This window comes from Nycticebus coucang, chromosome 10 (assembly GCF_027406575.1).
Source record: "Nycticebus coucang isolate mNycCou1 chromosome 10, mNycCou1.pri, whole genome shotgun sequence".
NCBI classification, from domain to species: Eukaryota; Metazoa; Chordata; class Mammalia; order Primates; family Lorisidae; genus Nycticebus; species Nycticebus coucang.
Window position 1 is genome coordinate 58,935,186 of NC_069789.1, and position 22,525 is coordinate 58,957,710.

The 22,525-nt window shown below is 46.0% G+C and overlaps 2 protein-coding genes across 3 annotated transcripts; both read left to right on the forward strand.

Moving 5' to 3' along the window:
• Positions 1–4,876: 4,876 nt before the first annotated feature.
• On the forward strand, positions 4,877–16,071 carry FMOD (fibromodulin). Of its 2 annotated transcripts, XM_053607340.1 has the most exons (3): positions 4,877–4,996; positions 7,672–8,659; positions 14,203–16,071. In XM_053607340.1, the coding sequence occupies exons 2-3, from the start codon at positions 7,681–7,683 to the stop codon at positions 14,352–14,354; spliced, it is 1,131 nt and encodes a 376-aa protein (XP_053463315.1). In that variant the 5' UTR covers positions 4,877–4,996; positions 7,672–7,680; the 3' UTR covers positions 14,355–16,071. The 2 variants fall into 2 exon arrangements, with proteins under 2 accessions (XP_053463315.1, XP_053463316.1); XM_053607341.1 differs by lacking the exon at positions 4,877–4,996 and having other exon boundaries at positions 7,668–8,659.
• A 4,710-nt stretch (positions 16,072–20,781) lies between these two features.
• Positions 20,782–21,647, forward strand: LOC128597027 (40S ribosomal protein SA-like). Its single transcript, XM_053606997.1, has one exon. It carries the CDS (start codon positions 20,795–20,797, stop codon positions 21,491–21,493), a length of 699 nt encoding a protein of 232 aa, XP_053462972.1. The 5' UTR covers positions 20,782–20,794; the 3' UTR covers positions 21,494–21,647.
• The last annotated feature ends 878 nt before the right edge of the window (positions 21,648–22,525 follow it).

A 22,525-nucleotide genomic window follows, 5' to 3' on the forward strand; every position in this document is an offset into this window, starting at 1 on the left:
TACTGAGTCACTGAATGATCAAACCCTCCAGCTTTCAGATTTTAGGTTATGCCCACTGCCTCATTCCTTATTTGGGAATCTCTTCTGAACAAATTCCCTATCTTGACTCAAATGCACTCACATTTTCTAGAAGGTGATCTTTCTGTTAACAATGTCAATAACACACAGTAAAAATAAGAGATGCTATCCATTGATAGATAAAAGCTGAATTATGTATTAAATAGCTTATTGAAAAGAAATTCTGAAACCCTCAATGCAAGTCCTAGAACTTGAAACTTGAGATCTCTCTCTAATGCAGTTGAAAGAAAACAAGTCCTTCCCTAGCTCCAACATCTTCATGGCTCGCATGCTTCTGGAAAGAGAAAACTGTCCATGGTAAGGACTTCTAATGACCCTTCAGTGCCAAATGAATAGGGAAAAAAATCTCTCTTGGAAACTTCGGAACACTATTCTTGGGTGCCAATGTAGCCAATACTTCCCATTGAAACATCAGACTAGTTAAAATTCCCTCTCTGGTGTCATGAGTTGTCAGGATGGGCCAGCGGTAGGGCCTGGATTATATTACCATGATCATCTTTCTACTGACCTCTTTATATCCTACTCAAGAATTCTGTTTGGGTAAGGTTTCAGTCTTAAGCCTGCCTCCCCATCCCTGGGTTATTTGGAATCAGAGGCAGTGTCATAAATAAAGGTTAGGGTTGCAGGGGCCTATAGACATGAAGAGGAAGGGGTTGGTAGCCACAGGAACATCCCTGTGTCTTTACTGAGGGAAATTTGAGTCAGAGGATACTTCATTTCTTCCAGACAGGGTGGGTCCAACATCAGAGGCGATCAGCTTTGCCTAGTGATTGTGGCTTAACCTGTATTTTTCTGGGTAAGGAGGAAATAGCAGTGGCTTGAACCCCTGGAAAGTCTAATTGGCATGAAGGCCTAAGAGTTTTCCTGGCTTGCTTGGTGGTAGTTATTCCACCCAGCAGTGAGTTCTAAAGACAGACTCTGAGAGGAGCCAAAAATACAATTCATTTCATAACCTTTTATAGATTGCCTCCTAAGTGCCAGGCATTATATACCTAGGATACGTAGCCTTTTTCTTTAGTTTATTTGCAGTCTAAGTGACTCAGTAGTGCTGGCTTAACAACTCCCAGAAGGTCCAGATGTGGACCCCCTCAGCAATCTGGTGAACATCAATGTCTTATACTTGGTTTGACATACTAAAGCAAGCTCTGAGGGCCTAGGTTCAAGAACCAGGCCAAAAGAGCAGCAGTAGCCAAAATGGAGGTCAAAACCTCTGTAAGCTAGAAAAATGAACTTTCAACAGTAGATGATTCCCTTCTAACTCTGCCTCCTGACTCAATCCCAATCATTCCCTCCATCCTGCCTTCTTCCCAGGCCTACCATGAAATAGAACAGATGACTAGAGACCTGGTATGAATCACACTGCTTAAGAAAATGGCCAAAACACTACATGCAGATGCTGCCATTTTGGGTGGAGCTTGGTTGGAAAGAATCCCAGCCAATATTTGGTACCCAGACTTTACTGATGTTCATTGTTAACGAATGCAGTATTGGTCAGCATTCTGGAACTTAAAAACATAATAATAAACATCTATGTCCAATAGGGTGAATTTGCCTAGGCTACCTAGGCCCATCTAAGAAGTGTCCCCCAGGCCCAGTTGTCAAGACCAGTGTCCTCCATTGAAATGTGACTGATTTCTGGACTCAGAAATAATTAGAAAGTTATCTGTGAATTATTCATTACCCTGTTCACAGTGAGGCCATTCTGCTTCACTAACGCGATCGCGTTAAGAGTCTACTACATACACATCTACTTTATTATGAACAGGTATTATATTGAAGCCTTCTTTGTGTCTCCAACACTTAGGACGATGCCTGACACATAGAAGATGCTCTCATTTATTTATTTATTTATTCTTAGTCTCACTCTGTCACCCTGGGTAGAGTGCCATAGTGTCATAGCTCACAGTAACCTCGAACTCCTGGGCTCAAGCAGTCCTCTTGCCTCAGCTTCTCAAGTAGTTGGGACTACAGGCATGCATTACCATGCCTGGCTAAGTTTTCTGTTTTTTTTTTTTTTTTTTCAGTAGAGATTGGATCTCACTCTTGCCTAGGCTAGTCTTGAGCTCCTAAGCTCAGGCAATCCACATGTCTTGGTCTGCCAGAGTGCTAGGATTGCAGGCGTGAACCACCACACCTGGCTAGATGCTCATATTTATTAAGTTGAATTGAACTATGTGCGAGTCAGGAAGAGAAACCCTGTATCTCAGACCTCCCATATCTATATTCCCTTGCTTCCAGATTCAAGCAGATTAGACCACCATAATTAAGTTTTATCTTAGTAGAAGTCCAGCCCTGATGGCAAGATAGTCATCACCCCCTCTGCTAATCTTATGGTCTAGAGTTATAAGAAAGTGTGTGGGGCCAGGTGCAGTGGCTCATGCCTGTAATTCTAGCACTGTGGGAGGCTGAGGCAGGTAGATTGCTTGAGCTCACAAGTTCAAGACCAGCCTGAGCAAGAGCAAGACCCTGTGTCTAAAAAATAGCTGGGTGTGGGCAGCGCCTATGACTCAAAGGAGTAGGATGCCGGGCCCATATGCTGGAGGTGGCGGGTTCAAACCCAGCTCTGGCCAAAAACTGCAAAAAAAAAAAAAAAATAGCGGGGCGTTGTGGCAGGTGCCTGTACTCCTAGCTACTTGAGAGGCTGAGGCAAGTGAATCACTTGAGCCCAGGAGTTTGAGGTTGCTGTGAGATATAATGCTGTGGCACTCTACCTAGTCAACAAAGTGAAGCTCTGTCTCGGGAAAAAAAAAAAAAGAAAAAAGAAAGTGTGTGAGCTTTGATGTCATGTAGACCAAAGTCCAAATCCTTGTTTTACCACTTACCAGCTGGTTACTTTATACCACTGAGCCTCTATTTTCAAGGCAAAATGCCTACTATGGTCATTAAATGAGATAACACAAGTAAGCCAACTAATCTATAGTAGGTAGTCAGCAAAAACTCATTCATTATGTTTCATCTTTTTGAAATCTCTTCTTCTTTTTTTTTTTTTTTTTTGTAGAGACAGAGTCTCACTGTACCGCCCTCGGGTAGAGTGCCATGGCGTCACATGGCTCACAGCAACCTCTAACTCTTGGGCTTACGCGATTCTCTTGCCTTAGCCTCTCAAGCAGCTGGGACTACAGGCGCCCGCCACAATGCCTGGCTGTTTTTTTGTTTTTGTTGCAGTTTGGCCAGGGCTGGGTTTGAACCTGCCACCCTCGGCATATGGGGCCGGTGCCCTACTTACTGAGCCACAGGCGCCGCCCTGAAATCTCTTCTTAAATCCTGAGAAAAGTGGGTTCCTGGCAAGGACCTTTCTGACAGCCTACACATTAAGTCAACAGCTCAAATTGTTTGGAGTATGCAAAGGGCTATCTGCTTTGACATTACTAAATTCTTCAAATTCAAATAATCTGAGAGTTTCTCATTTGGTATTTTTAAAAATAAAGGTGTGTCTTTGATGGTGACATGAGCCAGTTAACATACATAAGGAGAAAACCTGTAGTATACATGAGTTCATCTAAGCTACTAAGATTCTAGGTGATCCAAATTATAATAGTTCTCAAATGTTTTCTTCTAGCCCCTACATTCCAAATTCAGATTCATATATTCAGCTGCCTGTATGCATCCCCACAGGAATGTCTAACAGGCATATTTAACTTAGCACACCCAAAGCATGACTTTGGTTTTCCAACAAATTCTGTTCCACCCCATTTTTGCCGCATCAGGAAAGGGTATCATCATCCACCCAGTTGCTCAAACTAAATTTCTAGGAGCCATCCTTGACTTTTACTAATTCCCCATATCTGATCCACCTGCAAGACTTGCCAGTTCTGTATCACCAATACACAATCCCCAGTCTGCCATTCTCTCTCCTCAAGGCTGGGCTGCTAGAGCCCCCCTTTCTCCACACAACAGTCCCTTCTCTATGCTTTATAAAATGAAAACCCTGGCTTCCTCTGCTTAAAACACGTTGTTTTCTAAACATTTAGAATAAAACCCAACTCCTTTCCATGGCCTAAAAGTTCTGTTGTGGTCCAGCTCCTGCCCACTTCTGGGACCTTGTCCTCCCCTGGCTCAGCAGCTCTACAGGTATAAAATGGGTCATAGTCTCCACCAGTAGGAGCATCAGCTCTGTGCCAGGGCAGGGGGCTCACACATTACCTCAGATGGTCCTGGCTACAACCCAACAAGGTATTAGTAGTCCTGAAATTGTTGTGAGGATTAAGTGAGGGTACATGGTGCTAGTTAAGTGATATGCAAATATTAGATTCCCTGCCTTTTCGTTTGTTTCGATTGGGGAGGGGAGTGCTTGTAGCCCAGAAAACCCTGCCCTGGTTAGGGATAGAACCAGAACCAGCTGTCACACGTGCTCGTGCTTATCCACTGCTTAATGACCTGCCTATAGGGGGAGCTTGAGCCAAGAAGGGCAAAGACTAGCTCCCTGGAGGGACACTTAGGTTGAAGAAAGAGTTAAGAAGCTTCTTACCAAATCCTGGCCCCCCCCCCATCCCTGAATCTGCCTTTGTGGGTTTAATGAGAAACCCAGGCACTTCACAAGAGACTGTAGAAATAACTTCTAGGGCACCACTAACTTATTGAGCAGAAAGAGACCCAGGGCTGCCAATGCTTCAGGAAAGACAAGTGAGTGGAAAGAAGGTGATTTTTATAGCGTCAGTTGGACAGAAGGATTTGCGTGGTTTAGTGTGAGCTCCGCCCCTGCAGCGGAGGAGCTGAAAAAGCCAGGATCCCGGCTCCTCAGCCCCTCTCTTCACAATATTTGATTAGGAATTTGGGGCGGGACCTGGCCTGGCAGAGACTCGCACACTCTCAGTAGACTCTCTCACTCCTCTCTCTGTCTTGCTCTCTTTCTCACACGTTCTCCAACCCAAGGAGGCCAGACAGAGGGACGTGGTCACTCTGAAAGGTTCAACTTGAGGTAAGTTTGGTCATTTTACTTTGGGTTTCCTCCCTTGCAGTTTCATAAAAGAAATAAAGGACAGGGGCTAGGGGATGGGAAGAGGGATAGGAAAAAAGTCATTCCCCTTTTTCCCCATCAGGGCCCTGACTCCAGGGATGCTGGGGTGTAGAAAGGAGGAGTCCCAGCATTTCACCTTTCTCCTACAGTTCCTTTACAGGCTTGAGGTAATATCCAATTCTCAGGCATGAAAAAGGGAAGGACCAACTATCTCAGGAAGCCCCTTCCCTAATACTCACAAATCTCACCATTCTGGGTATCTCTGCAATCTTTCTGATAGACAGATTGTGGTACCTAAATGTTATTATGGGGGATGGGCAAAGTTGTGTGTGTGTGTGTGTGTGTGCATGTATGCATGTTGCTGGGGAGAAAGGGAGAAAATAAAGTGTTGAAATTGGCCATGTCCGGGGAGCTGTGGATTGATGTGGGTGTCAAGTCCAGCTTAGGTGACGGCTTCTGGTTTGACCTCCTTCACTCAGGTAGGAGGGAGAAATCTTTCTCTAGGGTGGAGAAATGAAAGCACAGCAGAAGCTCCTGGGTAAGCTCCCCCCAACTCATAGACTGCCAGTCCTAGAAACTGTCCACCTCACAAAACTCAGAGCACAGGAGCATCTCCAGCATTCCGGGAAACAATTTAGGAGTACACAGCCTGGAAGCAAGTGATGGGGGTGGGGTAAGGAGAGGCATAAACTCCCCCACCAAACCCTTTCAGCATCCATGCTTCTAAGGAGAGGCCAAAATGGGCAGGAAGGTGGCTTGAAAAGGAAGGTGGTTCTCGTCTGCCAAGGTGCGCAGTCTGGAAGAAGGAGAAATGGAGACAGAAGCTCACTGTGCCAGGCCTCCAGACAGCCACCTTGGTCCTGCAGCAGCCCAGGGCTGTGCATGGAAAAATGTGCTGTTGGCAGTGGGCCGCTCCATCCATCTTCTCTCCTGGCCAGAGCCTGGGACTAGCCAGCATGCCCAGGCAGTGGGCAGTTGAATCTACTCCTCAAAAACACTGTGGCTTTGTCTGAGGCCTGAGGCTGCCTGAGGATGAGCCAGGATGCCTGCTCCTCTGCAGCCCAGCAGCTGATGTGATGAAATGGCTCTTAAGGGAACTGCTTAGAGGGGACAGAGAGGCCTGGAAAAGATGGTGGCCAGCAGGTGACTTGACTGAGTATCATAGTTAGGGTCCTTCCCATCAGTTCATTGGATTTGATGTTGGTTTTTATGCTTCTTTCTTTCTCCTGTTTATAGTTGCTAACCCCAGCATGGCTCAACAGCAATGCAAGGGACATATATGAATCTGCCTGGCCAAGAAAGGTTCTGAGGTTTCTCTGTTTAAGAGTGACACTCGGGAAGGTGCCCAGTGCTCACAGGAGTAAGCAGAATATTGGCTATAGGTTAACGGGAGGATATACCACCCCTTGGTCCCTCATCTTCCATACCTTTAGCTTCCCTGTCAGAATATACCAGACCCCACATTTCTTTCCCACCTACCCCTTTCTCTTCTCTTTAGCATCGCAAGCACAAAGGCAACAGGCTTCCAGTAGTCCAGGGTCTTCGATACAGAGCCTGGCGATCTAAATGCTGTCATTTGAAGCAGGCAGCTTGGAATACGAGGGCTGATGCCAGAATCCCCTCCTAAGCCACTGCCCTTGAGCACACACAAGTGTCTCTGACCTATATCTCATCTTTCAGTTTTCCTCATTCATTTCTCCCAGCTCCACATGGCTCTTGCATGACACCCAGGGTAAGGCATAAGGAGTGCTAACATTTACTAGGCATCACAGAAGAGAGAGAAGCACACTAACTCAGACTCCACATACCGAGGACCCACCCTAGAAGACAAGTGTCACACCTGGGTACTGGTGTCCCCAATCTGGAGAGAATCTGTAACTGTTATATGAAGACCATGTCCCAGCCAAATTGCATATGTAGCCACAAACTGCTAACTAGAATGTTTTCTCATGGAGCATATTGTTACAGATCATGGCAGATCCCTTTAGAAGCCTTGTGGTGGCTGCGGAGGTGTGGAGGCACTATGCTCCTCCCCAAACACTCAACCCTAGACGCCCTCAGCCAAGAGACCGAAATATCTTCCAGAACTAGTTCAGATATTCCCCCTTTGATGTCTCATGCCATGTCTGGAGGCTTCTCGTAGACATGGAAAGAGCCAGAGAGATTTCCCTGGAAATCTTATTTAGGAAATATTATTTCTCTGGGAAGCCCAAGCTGGATGTGGGTTCAGCCCTGAAGAGCACCCCACTACTATCCCACTCTACCACACACATGTACACACTCGCACACAACCGGGATTGTTGTGGGCTTTGCAGCTTCTCAACAGAAATTTCAGTGTGCTAGAGGCTCCTAAGGACCTACCCCTCCAAAAAACACAGCTCCCCTCCAATTCAAGTTCCTTCTAATCTCAAAAACTCTTTCTGGGAGTCACTCTAAGACCAGGGGAAAATGTACTTAGCTCACCCCAAATAGCCATGGTCTGGCTGGACCAAGTGCAGAGCTAGACTGGGAGGAGCACCGAGGAAGCGAGATCAAGGCTCCCTGATGTTTGACACTAAAGTCAGATCTGCATAACTCAAAGCCTCACTGCCTCCACAGAGTCTCATTTATGCTGGCTTCTCTCCCTCTCCTTGCAGTGGGACAAAATGCAGTGGACCTCCCTCCTGCTGCTGGCAGGGCTCTGCTCCCTCTCCCAGGCCCAGTATGATGAGGACCCTCACTGGTGGTTCCACTACCTCCGCAGCCAGCAGTCCACCTACTACGATCCCTATGACCCTTACCCTTATGAGCCCTACGAGCCCTACCCCTATGCGGTGGACGAAGGTCCAGCCTATGCCTATGGCTCTCCACCCCCACCAGAGCCCCGCGACTGCCCCCAGGAGTGCGACTGCCCACCCAATTTCCCCACAGCCATGTACTGTGACAACCGCAACCTCAAATACCTGCCCTTCGTTCCCTCCCGCATGAAGTATGTCTACTTCCAGAACAACCAGATCTCCTCCATCCAGGAAGGTGTCTTTGACAATGCCACAGGGCTGCTCTGGATCGCTCTCCATGGCAATCAGATCACTAGTGATAAGGTGGGCAGAAAGGTCTTCTCCAAGCTGAAGCACCTGGAGAGGCTGTACCTGGACCACAACAACCTGACCCGGATGCCCGGTCCACTGCCTCGATCCCTGAAAGAGCTCCATCTCCACCACAACCAGATCTCACGGGTCCCCAACAATGCTCTGGAGGGGCTAGAGAACCTCACGGCCTTGTACCTCCAGCACAATGAGATCCAGGAGGTGGGAAGTGCGATGAGAGGCCTCCGGTCACTGATCTTGCTGGACCTGAGTTATAATCACCTTCGGAGGGTGCCTGATGGACTGCCCTCAGCCCTAGAGCAGCTATACCTGGAACACAACAATGTCTACAGTGTCCCTGATAGCTACTTCCGGGGTTCACCTAAGCTGCTGTATGTGCGGCTGTCCCACAACAGTCTTACCAACAATGGCCTGGCCACCAACACCTTCAATTCCAGCAGCCTCCTTGAGCTTGACCTCTCCTACAATCAGCTGCAGAAGATCCCCCCAGTCAACACCAACCTGGAGAACCTCTATCTTCAAGGCAATAGAATCAACGGTGAGACCAAGCTTGTCAATGGGGAGCGGGGAGTGGCTGTCTATTTTACTTGAAAGACCCTATTCTGAGTGCTAGTAGCAAGACAAAAGAAATAGAAGTAAAAGAACCAAATAGAACAAATGAAGCGGCTGACAACCAAACCATAACCCTGTACAAAAGGTACAAACTAGCATTCACATATACTAAATAGCAGTGGTAAGAGAATTCAGTGGGGAGTGGGTTGGTACGGAAGAAGGCTTCCCTGGAGAGGCAGTTTTCATTCTATGTCTTAAGACATAGTGGGCCTGGGTTTGAGGAATGGAGGAGAAACCCATTCTTCAGAGAATTGTCACAAACCCATTCTTAGAGAATTGTCACAAACAATTGTAAGATGTGTTTGGAGAGGTTTAAGAAGGAACAGTTTATAGAGAGGGAGATTTAAGTTCAATTTTATACTATAAAATATAGTATAAAATTTAAACTTATACTTTTAAATATAACTTAAAATTTATTACTTAAACTTATACTTTTTTTTTTTTGAGACAGAGTCTCAGTATGTCACCCTTGGTAGAGTGCTGTGCTGTCACAGCTCACAGCAACCTCAAACTCTTGGGCTTAAGCAATTCGTTTGCCTCAGCCTCCAAAGTAGCTGGGACTATAGGCACCCGCCACAACACCCGGATATTTTTTGTTGCAGTTGTCATTGTTGTTTAGCTGGCCCAGACTGGGTTCGAACCTGCCACCCTTGGTGTACATGGCTAGTGCCATAACCTCTGTACTATAGGCGCCAAGCCTAAACTTATACTTTTAAGTGTAACTTATATTTAAAATTTAAAGAATTTAAATTTTGCTAAGAAATCGTGGTGTCTGTACTTACCAACCCCGAAGAGGATGAGCTCTGTGTTTTCATTTTATCTACTCCTGCCTCTACAACTTGGTGTTGTGTTTTTGGCATTTATTTGTTTATTTAAACATAACATCTGGTGGACAAAAATGTGCAGCCTCTCAGAGCTGAATGCAGCTCTGTGTTCTGGTCGGTTCTCCCTGGAGTACAAGGATACCCTGGTGGCAGGGCAGAGGTCCTCCCTGGAGTAACATGAGCCGGACCACCACAATGCTTAGGATACTGTGCTTCTTGTTTTTAAGCACTTCCCTCAAAATGCCTAAAGAAACCAAAAATGCTGCCTCCTGGCCTGTAGGAACTAAAATACTCATTTCAGGTTGAATTATCTGACTGCTTTTCAGCTCCCTTTCCTCTTAGGATTTTGTGTTCAGAACATGCTTACATTACCCCAGGGCCTCTGATGTCTTAATCCCAGCTGGAAGGTATTAAGCCAGCATTTAACCTCCCTTCCTCTGTCAGCAATGTCCTCTTCCCTCTGAGGAAAGGAGGACTCATTAATGACCACTGGCAAAGAGCTTTGAAGTGGAGCCTACTGAGAATGAACAGCACCATCAAAGCGCTGAGAGGGACTGAGTCCTCATCTTCTCCCTCTCATTCCATTGTCTCCCTGTGGTCAGGGAACACATCAGTCATTTAGCAAGATGTTAACAAGCTGGACAGCCCTCTGAGTGAGAGAGAGCCCCAGAGGGCCATGCAGGAACTGACAGTCGGGTAGGCAAAGAGAAGAGATACCTGTCTGGTCCTTTAGTTTGAAGAGCAAGACATCATTGCGTATGGTCCAAACTGTTTTGCTTAAAGCCTCCTTTTCATTTGGGTGTTTTTATTCCTGGGTAATAGAGGGGGTGCTCCTCTAAGACATCTTGAAGATGTTGCATACTGCAAAGAGTTTGACATTTCCTCATGGCTATCTATCACCCTGTCAGCAGTCACCAATTCTTACCTGCCACCCACTCTGCATCCAGGAGGATATCACATCAGAAACGTCAGACTGTATGCTATGCTTCATCAGAGTTTGACCCTAACAATGTGGCAGCAAAGAGCAGCTGCCATGAGAAAGAATCCATTAGTTATTTAGCACCTAACTACACAATCAGAACAGTCAAGGGTGGGAAAGCTTCATCACAGCATCCTGTCACCTCTCTGCCTTCTGCAGAACCCATCTGCACTCAAATACAAGGTGGTCCACCACTCCCAAAATCTTGCCAGAAATAAAATTATTTGAGTGAAATATCCCCAGATCCTGCAAAAATGTCTCCCATTCAAACAACTTAAAAAGTTTCAGTTTTGAGCGGTGCCTGTGCTTAGTGGGTAGGGCGCCAGCCCCATATACTGAGGGTGGCAGGTTCGAACTCGGCCCCGGCCAAACTGTAACAAAAAAAATAGCCGGGCGTTGTGGCGGGCGCCTGTAGTCCCAGCTACTCGGGAGGCTGAGGCAAGAGAATCGCTTAAGCCCAGGAGTTGGAGGTTGCTGTGAGCTGTGTGAGGCCACGGCACTCTACCGAGGGCCATAAAGTGAGACCCTGTCTCTACAAAAAAAAAAAAAAAAAATAGCTGGGCGTTGTGGTGGGCGCCTGTAGTCCCAGCTACTCGGGAGGATGAGGCAAGGGAATTGCCTAAGCCCAGGAGTTGGAGGTTGCTGTGAACTGTGACGCCACGGCACTCCACTGTGGGCGACAAAGTGAAACTGTCTCTACAAAAAAAAAAAAAAAATTTTCAGTTTCTACTCCAAATCCATTCTTGTGCAAGTTAAGTCCAATCCCCTTTTCTAGGTATCATTTAGTCTCTCTCCTAGTCTTCTCTTTAACACCAAAGTCTTGTTTCCCTTAAATGTGTGGGTTATTATGTATGTAAAGTGCTTGGTCCAGGACCTGGCATAGAATTTTAAAAGGAAAACATGATAATTATTAGCTTTCCTTCTTATTAGCACTTGGAACTTGACAGCTACAGTTTTTCTTTTTTTTTTTTTGCATTGCAAAGATAAGGAAACTGAGACACAGAGAAGGAAAAGCCATCTCTCAAGATCACCCAGATTGTGTAGTATAGAACCTGTATTTCTGCCTTCAAAATTAAAATGCCTAGAGCCGGGCGTCTCTGAAAATGGTGAGGAATAGCTCTCTGATTCAGACCACTAGCATGAAAACGGTTCCCCAAGCTTAGCCACCTCTCCGAGGGCAAAACCTAGGGCAAAAGCAAAAGACATCTCCCAGGCATAGCGAGTCAGGGACCTACCTGGGGAGGGGGTGGTGGATTGAAGCAGCCCTCTGGGGGAGGATCTAAAAGAAGAACAGGAACTCAAGGGCATGCAGGGGAATAAGACGTGGTCCTCTCCCTCCCTCTTCCCTCTTCCACCAGCATCCCTCTCAGATTTTCCAGCCTGGCAAGAGCAAGGAAACACAGTTCAGAATGTTATTCGGAAGTTTTGGGATCCAATGGAGCAGGGCGGGTCCACCAGGAGGAATTTGGAAAGACTTATGTCAGTATTTAATCTGGGCTGGAAAATGTCATCCTGTGTCTCCAAGCAGAAGCCCTGTGCTATTCATGGGCTTGGGGAAGACAAGCAGGGGGACTCAAAGTGCCCAGTGTGTAGTTAGAGTCTATATAGCCTGTGCAACCAGCTCTGCACAAGTATGTCTCATTTTTATGTGTCCATAGCTGTCATCCAGGATTTTAGCAGACAGTCTGAGGGCTCCAGACTGGGATAGAGAGAATCTATCATGGACCCTCTAGTTCAGTCCCAAACAGTGTTGGAAGTGATATTTAAGCTGAGCCTTATGACTTCTTCTCCACACCCCACCCCACTCCTTGCATACAAATAACAGACTCAGCCCCTGGCCTGGGCTCTGACCTCAACCTGCCCACTCAGAGGCACTTAATCTATTTCCTGGGACCAGAAAGGAAACATCAAAAGCATTTTGGATATTTTAACCCTTGTGTTTCCCAAAGAACAGCATTTACCTTTCTCCCCCAATCTCTCCAGTGTCTACTCCTTGAGCCTAGATTTTCTGCCTTATGTTCACAGTATAAGTTAATTTGCTGCAACCTTACCCCATCTCATCTCAGTCAGTTCTGAACAGAGACTGAAAATAATTGATAATATTAATTTAAAAACACTTTATCAACCCACTTAAACTCTCCATAATGTCTTCCTTGAACTTTCATTTTTATACCCATAACCTCCCCCAAAGCAACCCCCATTGTCACCCTCTGGTGCTAGAAAAACCTTTCTCCTGCTCTTCCTTCCTGGCACCAGACTGATGCACACTCTGGACCACCCCCACTGCAAGCTGAGAAACAGCTCTGTTGGAACCAAGCAAGCCTCAGCTCAAGGTCTACTCAACCATTACTGCTGCTAGGGCTGTACCCACACACCATCTTACTTTCAGGACCCCATGGCTAATTTTATCCAACTCCCCTTGGCAGAAAATGACAAGAGCAATTTTCCGGAAAGCCTCACTCATCACGTTTAAGGCAGCCCTTAGATCAGTGGTTCTCAACCTTCCTGATACCTCAATGTATTTTCATTGTTTAAAAGGGGTCGCGACCCACAGGTTGAGAACTGCTGCCCTGGAGGCTTCAGCAACTTTCAGTGGTCACTTTTACCATCCCTGCTGGAGTTTTAGCTGGTTCTTGGTTTTTTTATCTTTTAAGTTACTGACCCAATAGACTGGACATAGAAGTGGTCGACTTGTCAGATAGGACAACCAGAGGGAGAAAAGAGTGAAAACCAGCAGCAGAATTTATGTTAAAACCAAACAGAACTATTGTATCTATCAGAGGTATGTGGTTTAGGGGGAAAACCTCACAAAAAGGGAACTAGGAGATTAAAAAAAAAATGGTAGACTGTAAAACGTTAAATGCAAGAGGCATGAGAAGTATTTTGACTTTTGAGGTCCATGGCAGCCCCAGTGCTCTATGAGTTTCTATCTTTAAACTCAGAACTTTGCTCACTCCTCTGGCAGTACTGAGAATGGAGATGCGTAATCCTCTCAAAGCTCTGGCAAGCAAAGACACTTGACTCTCCGCCCAGTCTTTCTCTCTTTAATTTCCTGCCACTTTCTCTATCTGCAAAGTGGCAGGAGATATTTAAGATTTAAGTCTCTCCATTTTTCCTTCTCATAGCAATTTAGCAAAGCCCTGTCTCCCTGAAAGCAATCAAGTACTTCAAAGGGTCCTCCATTGGTCTTTGGCTACACTCCGCTTCCCCCTGCTGCTCACAGGGGGGAAAAGGGGGAGGGGAGGTTCTAGAGGGAAGAATGTTCAAGTGTCTGCAAAGTGAAGTGCACGTGGGGTTGGAGGATGGGGTGCTTAAGAAGCCAAGCTGCAGGTGCCGCCAAACCCGGACTCTGTCCTTAGGTCTGCCCCTAGCGGTGACAGTCGGCATGACTCCAATCCCAGAAAAACGTCTACTCCCAACACCCAGTCCCCAAGTTTGACACCTTGCATCAAAAGACCTTATTTAAAGGCTGCGCACCATAGCCCAGTGGTTAGAGCGCTGACCTGGTAAACCAGAGGTCGTGAGTTAGGTCCTCGCCTGGACCTCCCGATGATTAAAAAAAAAAAGTCTTTATTAAGCAGCTTCACAGAGCCTGTCCCTCACCGTGGATCCGAGTTCCTGATTTGAGCTTCTCCCCCCCCACTCCCGCTCCTCTTGTTTCCACAGAGTTCTCCATCAGCAGCTTCTGCACCGTGGTGGACGTCGTGAACTTCTCCAAGCTGCAGGTATTGCGCCTGGACGGGAACGAGATCAAACGCAGTGCAATGCCCGTGGACGCGCCCCTCTGCCTGCGCCTCGCCAGCCTCATCGAGATCTGAGCAGCCTTTGCACCGGGCACCGGGTGGAGAGTCCCCACTGCCCCCCTGCCTTTGGCTTGATGGTTTGGTTTGGCTTTTGCTGGATTGTCCGGGACAAACCGTGTGACAGAAGTCCACGGGCTCCCTCTTTAGTCTTCTTCCTTGTAGGCGGGTGTGGGTGGGGTCAGGGACAGGTACCCTTCTGCTGAGCATGTAGGCAGAAGCTCCCTCTTTTCCACGCTCAGCACTGATGGGAGAGGGAGTAATTCCTGGAAGTTCCAATCCCAGAATTTCACTACTCTTTTTCTTTATCACCTGATGTCACAGGACTTTCAAAGTTGCTTCAGCAGTAGTACACAACTGTACCTTTCCAACATTCCCTGACTCTGTGTGAGCAGTGCTTGACAGCTCACCCTGTGTACTGGGCTGGCCATGCAATTACTCTGGGCTCCCATTCTTTGCTCCTCAAAATATACCTCTTGCCCAGCTGCCTCCTCCCAAGTCCACCTCATCCCCTCCACCTTCCTCCATAGATGTCTCTTCTATGCCTTAGGCAGAATCAGTAGACCCCAAAGGCATGTGAGCATCTGTCCAGCAACCTGTGGAAAGAACCCACACTTTTGTCTGAGATTGAAAGGATACTAAGAAGTCACCTGTACACCTCCCTAACCACACCCCTTGAAAGCCACCAGATTGAAGGTTACCAGCATGAAGATAATGTTCATGGCCTGGTCTACGAGGGGATACCCAGGGGGGCGGGTAAATGTATGGGGCTATATTTTAGCATCTGAGCAGCTCTTTGGAGGTAGATCAGACTTCAAAAGAGGAGAGGTCAGATTTGCTGCTGACCATGATGGGGCAAACACATCTCAGAATGGCTTAATTGAGGAAGCCACCCCAGTAGTTCCATCCTCAGTACTTTCTACATTCCCAACAGCACTCTACTCAGATCTTTATCCTCAAAGGTGGAGGCTGTGTGGTTTTCAAAATATGAGAAAAAAATAATGTGTTCTCTCTTTTTTGTCCAAGCAGAAAGGTTCTATATCCTGATGATACAAACAGACTCCCACCATCCCCAGACTTGCCCACTAGCCCAAAAGAGGAAGATAGAAGAATGTGGTTAAACTATATTATCAGATTTGTCCTAAGGCCAAAGTTAAATTACCAGCTCTGGCTGTAAATGCTTACTGGGGTCCATGAAGCCAAACCTTGCCTGGGCTGGGCACAAAATTCTCTGCTTTTACATCTCTGAGCTACACCTTCATCAATGAAGATGCTGTTGCTTTATAGCTTGGCTGGAGAGCAATTAATTCTTCCTATTTCTAAAAGGTAATGTTGCCTGGGGCTTAACCCACTTGATCTTTTAGGCACTGTTGGGATGGAGTCATCTGGGCAGGCAGGGGCAAGGACTAGTTGAGGAGAGGTAGCTCAAGTCTGGTCCCTGCTGAGATGCTGTCACATCCCTGAAACTGTGTATGCTTTGAAGCAGCTTCCCTGAGAAGGAAAAGGGGGATCCTTGGACTATGTTCTTGCCTCCAGACCCAGAAATCCACAAAAGCCAAACCAGCTCATTTCAACAAAAGAGCTCTGATCTGAGGGGAAAGGCTGTCCCCTGCCCCTGGGCTCTTCAGAAAGTATCTGCATGTGAACACCATCATGCCTCTCTATAAAGAAACCTTATTACAGGAAGAGCATGCGTGGTGGCTAACCTGACCAATAAAGTTATTTTACGTTTGCATCTGCAAGAATAGAGTCATTTAAAGCAGACTATAAGAGGGTTATCTTTGGGGGACCAAGTGGGGTCACTTAGGCCTTGGGCTGAATGAGTCCTCTTTCTTATCTATTATGTTTGGGCAGATGTACCTGACAGGCTAAAAAGTAGCCTGTATAAATAGTAGGTAGTACCATGCTACATAAGGTAGCAACTTTTGTGTTCCAGAAGTTCTTCTTTAAGTCTATATTCAATCCTATCATCTGCACATTCCCTTTCATTTGGTCCCCAAGGGGGAAAAAAACTGTTTTTTCCCAATCCTTTCAACATTTTTCTGCTTCCACCGTCCTCTGTTGTCAACCCAGTGATTCTGAATTTGGCCTGGCCTGGGTTTTGTCGCCTTAACTGCTCCTGCCCTCTTGTGGCAATTGTGCAGAACTGAGGACAGCCAAGCTTAAAGTCTACTGGTCCTGAAAGAAGAAAATAAGCCTTTAGCCACTCATCCGTTCCTTCATTCATCCTCTTAAAAGCCTCTTGAAAGCCTTAAAGTACCAGATGTTAGGAAATGTCATATAAAATAGGAGGCCAAAGTAGGTGTGTGATTTCGAGACAATCCACTATTTTTCTGACAGGGAAATAACAACTGGTATTTTTGGAGCACTAATACATATGTGCTAAATTCTGGGACAAGCATATTGCAAATGTCACAACTCCATCTTAAGTCAAAGTAAACTAATTGGACTGTAATTCTCTGGAGCAAAATTTAGGCGAGAATGTGTGTGAAATGATCAGAAAGAAATCATAGCTCTAACCATAGTCCTCTCTTCAAGGACAGCAGGTTAAGCCCATCTGCCTCAGATCTTCAGGACAGAGGGATGCCATGGAGGATGTGACGTGTAGGGAAAGAACTATCCACACTTCAAGGAGGAATCTTCTGCCTCTCAGTATTGTCTCTTAGCAGCTCCCATGAACATTCCAACCAGGATAGAGAAAGGAAAAGAGTTGGAGTTAGGCTCAGCCTCATTTCTAAACACAGTGCTTTGCAAGAGAGTAGAAAGAATAGACCATCCCTTAGGCTCAGCTGACTCTTTTATTAAGCTACCATGTGATCAGTACTTATGAGCTAGGGACATTACTTATGGCACCTGGCTTACTATTCCTCACCATCCTGTGCCATAGGTACTATTATTTTCACTATTTTACAGATGAGGAAATTGAGAACAAAGAGGTCACCCAGGAAGGACATAGCAAGGTCAAGAATCTACCTCAGGCCATATGTCTCCGCAGCCTGTCAATGTTGTGTCACTGTTTCTATCTGCTACCCTGAAGATCTTCCTATTACCGATTTACTGCATGTAGGCAGAAGGCTTGGGGGTAGCCTGGCTGTCATAAATGAAGAGATACTATCTTACTTTTTTGGAGTGGACCTAAATCCACTCTGCTGGCATTCAGTCCCTTCATGAATTTTCCAACAAAAATTCACTCTTTATCCATTATGTTTATTTAGTGCTACTGGGAAAGTATACTGGGAATATTTAAAAGGACAAAAGCAAACAGTCTCTGCCCTTGGAGGGTTTGTAATCTAGTGCAGGGACAGTCATTGTAGCACAGGAAAAAAAATTACACTGAGGATGGTGTAGTTACAACCTGAGAAAGGGCTGTGAAGATGAACACAGGTCTACTTGAGGATTATCCAGAGCCCTGGCCTAGGTACTCTGAGATATGGAAAGGGTCATAGTAATCTAGGAAAAGATTCCAGGCAGGTCAGGCAGAGGTAACAGTATGTTTAAACACCCAAATACAGAAGGAAACTTATGAGAACAGCAAAAATGGAGTACTGAGAACAAGGAAGAGAGTTTCAAGTAATGAGGCTGATACCATGAGCAAAGGTCAAACCACTTTTATTCTCTTAAGTCAGAGCCAGTACCAGGAAACATTTACTACCATCCCAAACCCCACGTCCAACAGCCTATCCTATACGTCATCTCACAGTTCTGCCTTCAGGCCACTAGTGGGCAGCATCTAATCTTGTACCATCAGCCTTTTCTGAAACTAAAGCCTACTTTCTCCCAACCTGCTGTGATCGGCTCCCAGCCCCATTGGACACTAACCAAAAGTCAGGACATGAGAAAGCACAGGTCTTCACTTTTTTGTGCACTGTGGACTGCTGTGGCAGTCTGGTGAGGCCTGTAGACCTCTTCAAACCCTGATCCAAATAATGTGTCAGTAGTAGATGCATTTAGAATATGGAAAAAGAAATGTAAAGATTTTAAGGTACTTGCCATGGAGTTTGATGGAAATAATAACTAACATTCATTTCCCCTTAACTATTTAAAAGATACTTAGTTCATTAAAGGACCTATGAGGCATTTTGAGACAAATTCCAAATGAAGTACATGGACAAATACTTTATTCCAAGAGGAAGGAATGATGAGGGGTGGGGGGACAGAAAAATTATAGGAGCAACCCCAAGTACCCTCTCCTTAGGGGCTTGGGAAGAGCTTCTTTATTTGATAGCTCAGACATTGATTCTACTAAGCGCTCAGTGTAGGATCTACAGTTGAGGTATGTCATCAGGAGACTCAGTATCCTGTGCAGACCTTTTCAAACTCTCCCAGGAAGTTCTGTGCCTCAAACAGACAGATGGGAACTGATTGACATGATTCCTGCCATCAGCTGAGCCTCTCAGTGACCCAAGCCAAGTTTTGCCCAAATGGAGCAAACACATTTCTCAATCCTGTGTCAGCCCAAGCTCCCACAGCAGCAATCCTTCCTGGAAACTAGGCCATGCCCAGGAGACAGAACCCATATGTGGTGTGAGAAGGACCGACATAATAGATTGAACCAAGTCCTTGTCTGGGGGGGATCTAAAAAGAAAAAAGAACTAGTGCAGAAATACTGGAATGGACAAACGGACCAAGCAGACTCTGCTCAACCATGCTGAGCTCCAACAGGAATTGTAATACTCAAGATAAATAAGCTGTTCCCACCTATGTGTCCAGCTTGCCAGCTACATGTAGAGGAGAAAGAACAAAATTACACTTGACCCAGTTCAGGAAATAATAACAGGAAATGGATCAGAGTCCCAAGACACAATAAGAAGGCCTACCTACATTAGCAACAGCATTGGAAATCAGGGGGATTAGTCTTGAACCCTCTTAAAACCAGTAGACTTCTATTTGACCCCAATAATCCCCACATCTTTTCCATGGGTGTTCTATACAGAGCCATGGGTCTTGGAAAAATAGGAATGTGGAGATAGGCTGGGATAATAAACAGAAGAATTCTGTCAGTGCCAGGCTTAGCTGGCAGTCCTGGAGGTAAGATCTGACTCACATGCTAAGACCAACAATGGCAGTTTGCAGTTTGCACAAGAAGGTGTGGGGAAAGCTATTCCAAGGAGGGAGCCAGAAAAATCCAAGTCCGCAAGTTGAACCAGATGTACATGGTCAAGTGTCAGGGGTATCAGCAGGTCCAAACTCAGAGAAGGGGATGTCAGAGGAGGATGGCAACTTGGGAGTGGGCCCAGTATACCCCTGATGGCAAATGGGCTCAGTACAAATTTCAGATGTTTTCCTGGTCCAGTCTCACATGTGGAGGCTATCCAACCACAAGTGCCTTAAAACTATTAAGAGAATCTCTCATCTGGCCTCAACATCAAATCCTATGTTCTGAACCAAAAATTATGACACACTTTAATAAATATTTATGTCTTCAAGGGATCATAAAATAGAATTGTCTTAAACATTTGTGTCCTAGGAAGTCCAAGACCACTTGGGGTCAGACAACCAGATGGAGGAGTTGTGTCCCAATTCTTAGGTCGCAAGCAACAGAAATTAGCATTTTAAGCAGAAACAGAATTAATTCACTTGTATTTTTAAAAACAGATGGCTATCAGGTAGCTCACAGAATCTCTGGAAGGGTGCTAGACTAAGCTTGGAGGGCAGGGTGCCAGAAACAATACCCAAAGTCACACCCATAAAGACCCCACGGTTCCTCCCACCCCCCGTCACAGACACTGGAGCTCCATTTATGAATATAACTGCTGTTCCTGCCTGTGGGATCTAAATACCATTGCCATTGCTACCCTACCCTCACCAGACTGGGTTCTGCATGGTCCTTGACTTTTCATGTCACTGACTTTCAATTCCGTGTCAAATCTGCAGAACCAAGTTACATGCTACTGCCCTATCAGCAAGTGAGACTGGGGAATATCTGGGATCTCATCCTCAATAGTAGGAGCCAGGCTCTGTCTCATGCAGCAGGGAACTTCCCAAAATAAACATAGAGTTCAAAAGCTGAGCATCAAACAAATGGCAGCTTTTTTTCCCAAGAAATCTGTGGAAGGGGTTTGTGAGGTGCATTCATCCTTAAACCAGCTGCTATGACAGCTCTGTGGAACTACTCTACTACCTGAGATGGGCAAATAAGGGGCTCTTAGGCACATTTGCTTACTGCAGAGGGGCATCGCATGTGGGTTGTGTGCACTCCCAAGCACCACAGCCTGTGGGCACATCAGTGTATGTGTGGATAACATATGCTTGCACAGTCTGGCAACAACACTGACCCAAGAGGCTGAATTCAATCATATGCAGTGGAGCATGGCTGAAATATGCTTTTTATTTTATTTTATTTTTGAAACAGGGTCTCACTCTATTGCCCCAGGTAAAGTAGAGTGGCATCATCGTAGCTCACTGCAACCTCCTTGTAGCAGGAACCCCACTTAGGTGGCACCAATCTTGACTTCCAAATGGAACAGTACATCTACAAAAGGAAAAGTGACGGTATCTACATCATAAATCTGAAGAGGACCTGGGAAAAACTTCTGTTGGCAGCTAGGGCCATTGTTGCCATTAAAAACCCTGCCGATGTCAGTGTCCTATCCTCCAGGAATACTGGCCAGCGAACTGTGCTGAAGTTTGCTGCTGCTCTGGGAGCCACTCCTATTGCTGGCCGCTTCACTCCCGGAACCTTCACTAACCAGATCCCAGCAGCCTTCCGGGAGCCTCGTCTTCTAGTGGTTACTGATCCCAGGGCTGACCACCAGCCTCTCACAGAGGCGTCTTATATTAACCTGCCTACCATTGCTCTGGGTAACACAAATTCTCCTCTGCATTATGTGGACATCACCATCCCTTGCAACAACAAGGGAGCTCACTCAGTAGGTCTGATGTGGTGGATGCTGGCCCAGGAAGTTCTCCGCATGCGTGGCACTATCTCCCGTGAACATCCGTGGGAGGTCATGCCTAATCTCTACTTCTACAGAGATCCTGAAGAGATTGAAAAGGAAGAGCAGGCTGCTGAGAAAGCTGTGACCAAGGAGGAATTTCAGGATGAATGGACTGCTCCAGCTCCTGAGTTTACTGCTAAGCAACCAGAGCTTGCAGGCTGGTCAGAAGGCACGCAGGTGCCCTCTGTGACTATTCAGCAGGTCCCCACTGAAGACTAGAGTGCCCAGCCTGCCACCGAAGACTGGTCTGCAGCTCCCACTGCTCAGGCCACTGAATGGGTAGAAACAACCACTGAGTGGTCTTAAGCTGTTCTTCCACAAGCTCTTAAACAAGATGGAAATAAAGGAGGAAAATAAACATCAGTTAAAAAAAAAAAAAAAGAGTGCCGTGGTTTCATAACTCACAGGAATCTCAAACTCTTGGACTCAAGCCATCGTCCTGCCTCAACCTCCCCAGTAGCCTGTCACAACACCCAGCTATGTTTTAGAGACAGGGTCTTGCTCTTGTTCAGGCTAGTCTTGAAGCAATCCACCTGCCTCAACCTCCCCAAATGCGAGGATTATCGGCGTGAGCCATCACAACTGTCCTCAAATCAATTTCTGAGCTCCCTGCCCCAGAGGCAAACTTCAGAGGCTTCTTTGTTTTTATACTTTTATTACATATTGATACATACATAAACTAGAGAGTTATTTGTCTTTAAATTTTACACAGTTGGCATCATACATTATGTATCACTCTGACTTTTCACTGAAACATTAGGTATTCAAGATTTATCTTTATAATGAATTTATCTTGAACATTGTATGTTCCAGAATGAATCTTTTTTTCTTTTTTTGAGACAGAGCCTCAAGCTGTCACCCTGGGTTGAGTGCCTTGGCATCACAGCTCACAGCAACCTCCAACTCCTGGGCTGGAACCATGCTCCTGCCTCTGCCTCCCAAGTAGCTGGGACTACAGGTGCCCACCACAACACCCGGCTATTCTTTGGTCACAGCTGTCATTGTTGTTTGGCGGGCCCAGGCTGGATTCAAACCCGCCAGCTCAGGTGTATGTGGCTGGCGCCTTAGCCACTTGAGCCACAGGCGCTGAGCCATGAATCCATATTGATTCTTATAATTCCATTTTATTCATTCTAGGTTTTGCAAATGTATTTCTCTATTCTCCTTTTGAAAAACATTTAGATTGTTTTCAATATTTTACTGTTAGAAACATAATGTAGTGAACATCCTTTTACTCGTCTCTTTGAGCTT

What these genes read in the sequence shown, in the direction of transcription:
- FMOD (XM_053607340.1), top strand. Translation starts at nt 7,681, where the DNA reads ATGCAGTGGACCTCCCTCCTGCTGCTGGCAGGGCTCTGCTCCCTCTCC. An exon ending in TCAAGGCAATAGAATCAACG is followed by an intron (nt 8,660 to 14,202) that starts GTGAGACCAAGC and finishes TTGTTTCCACAG; the next exon opens with AGTTCTCCATCAGCAGCTTC.
- LOC128597027 (XM_053606997.1), top strand. Translation starts at nt 20,795, where the DNA reads ATGGAACAGTACATCTACAAAAGGAAAAGTGACGGTATCTACATCATA.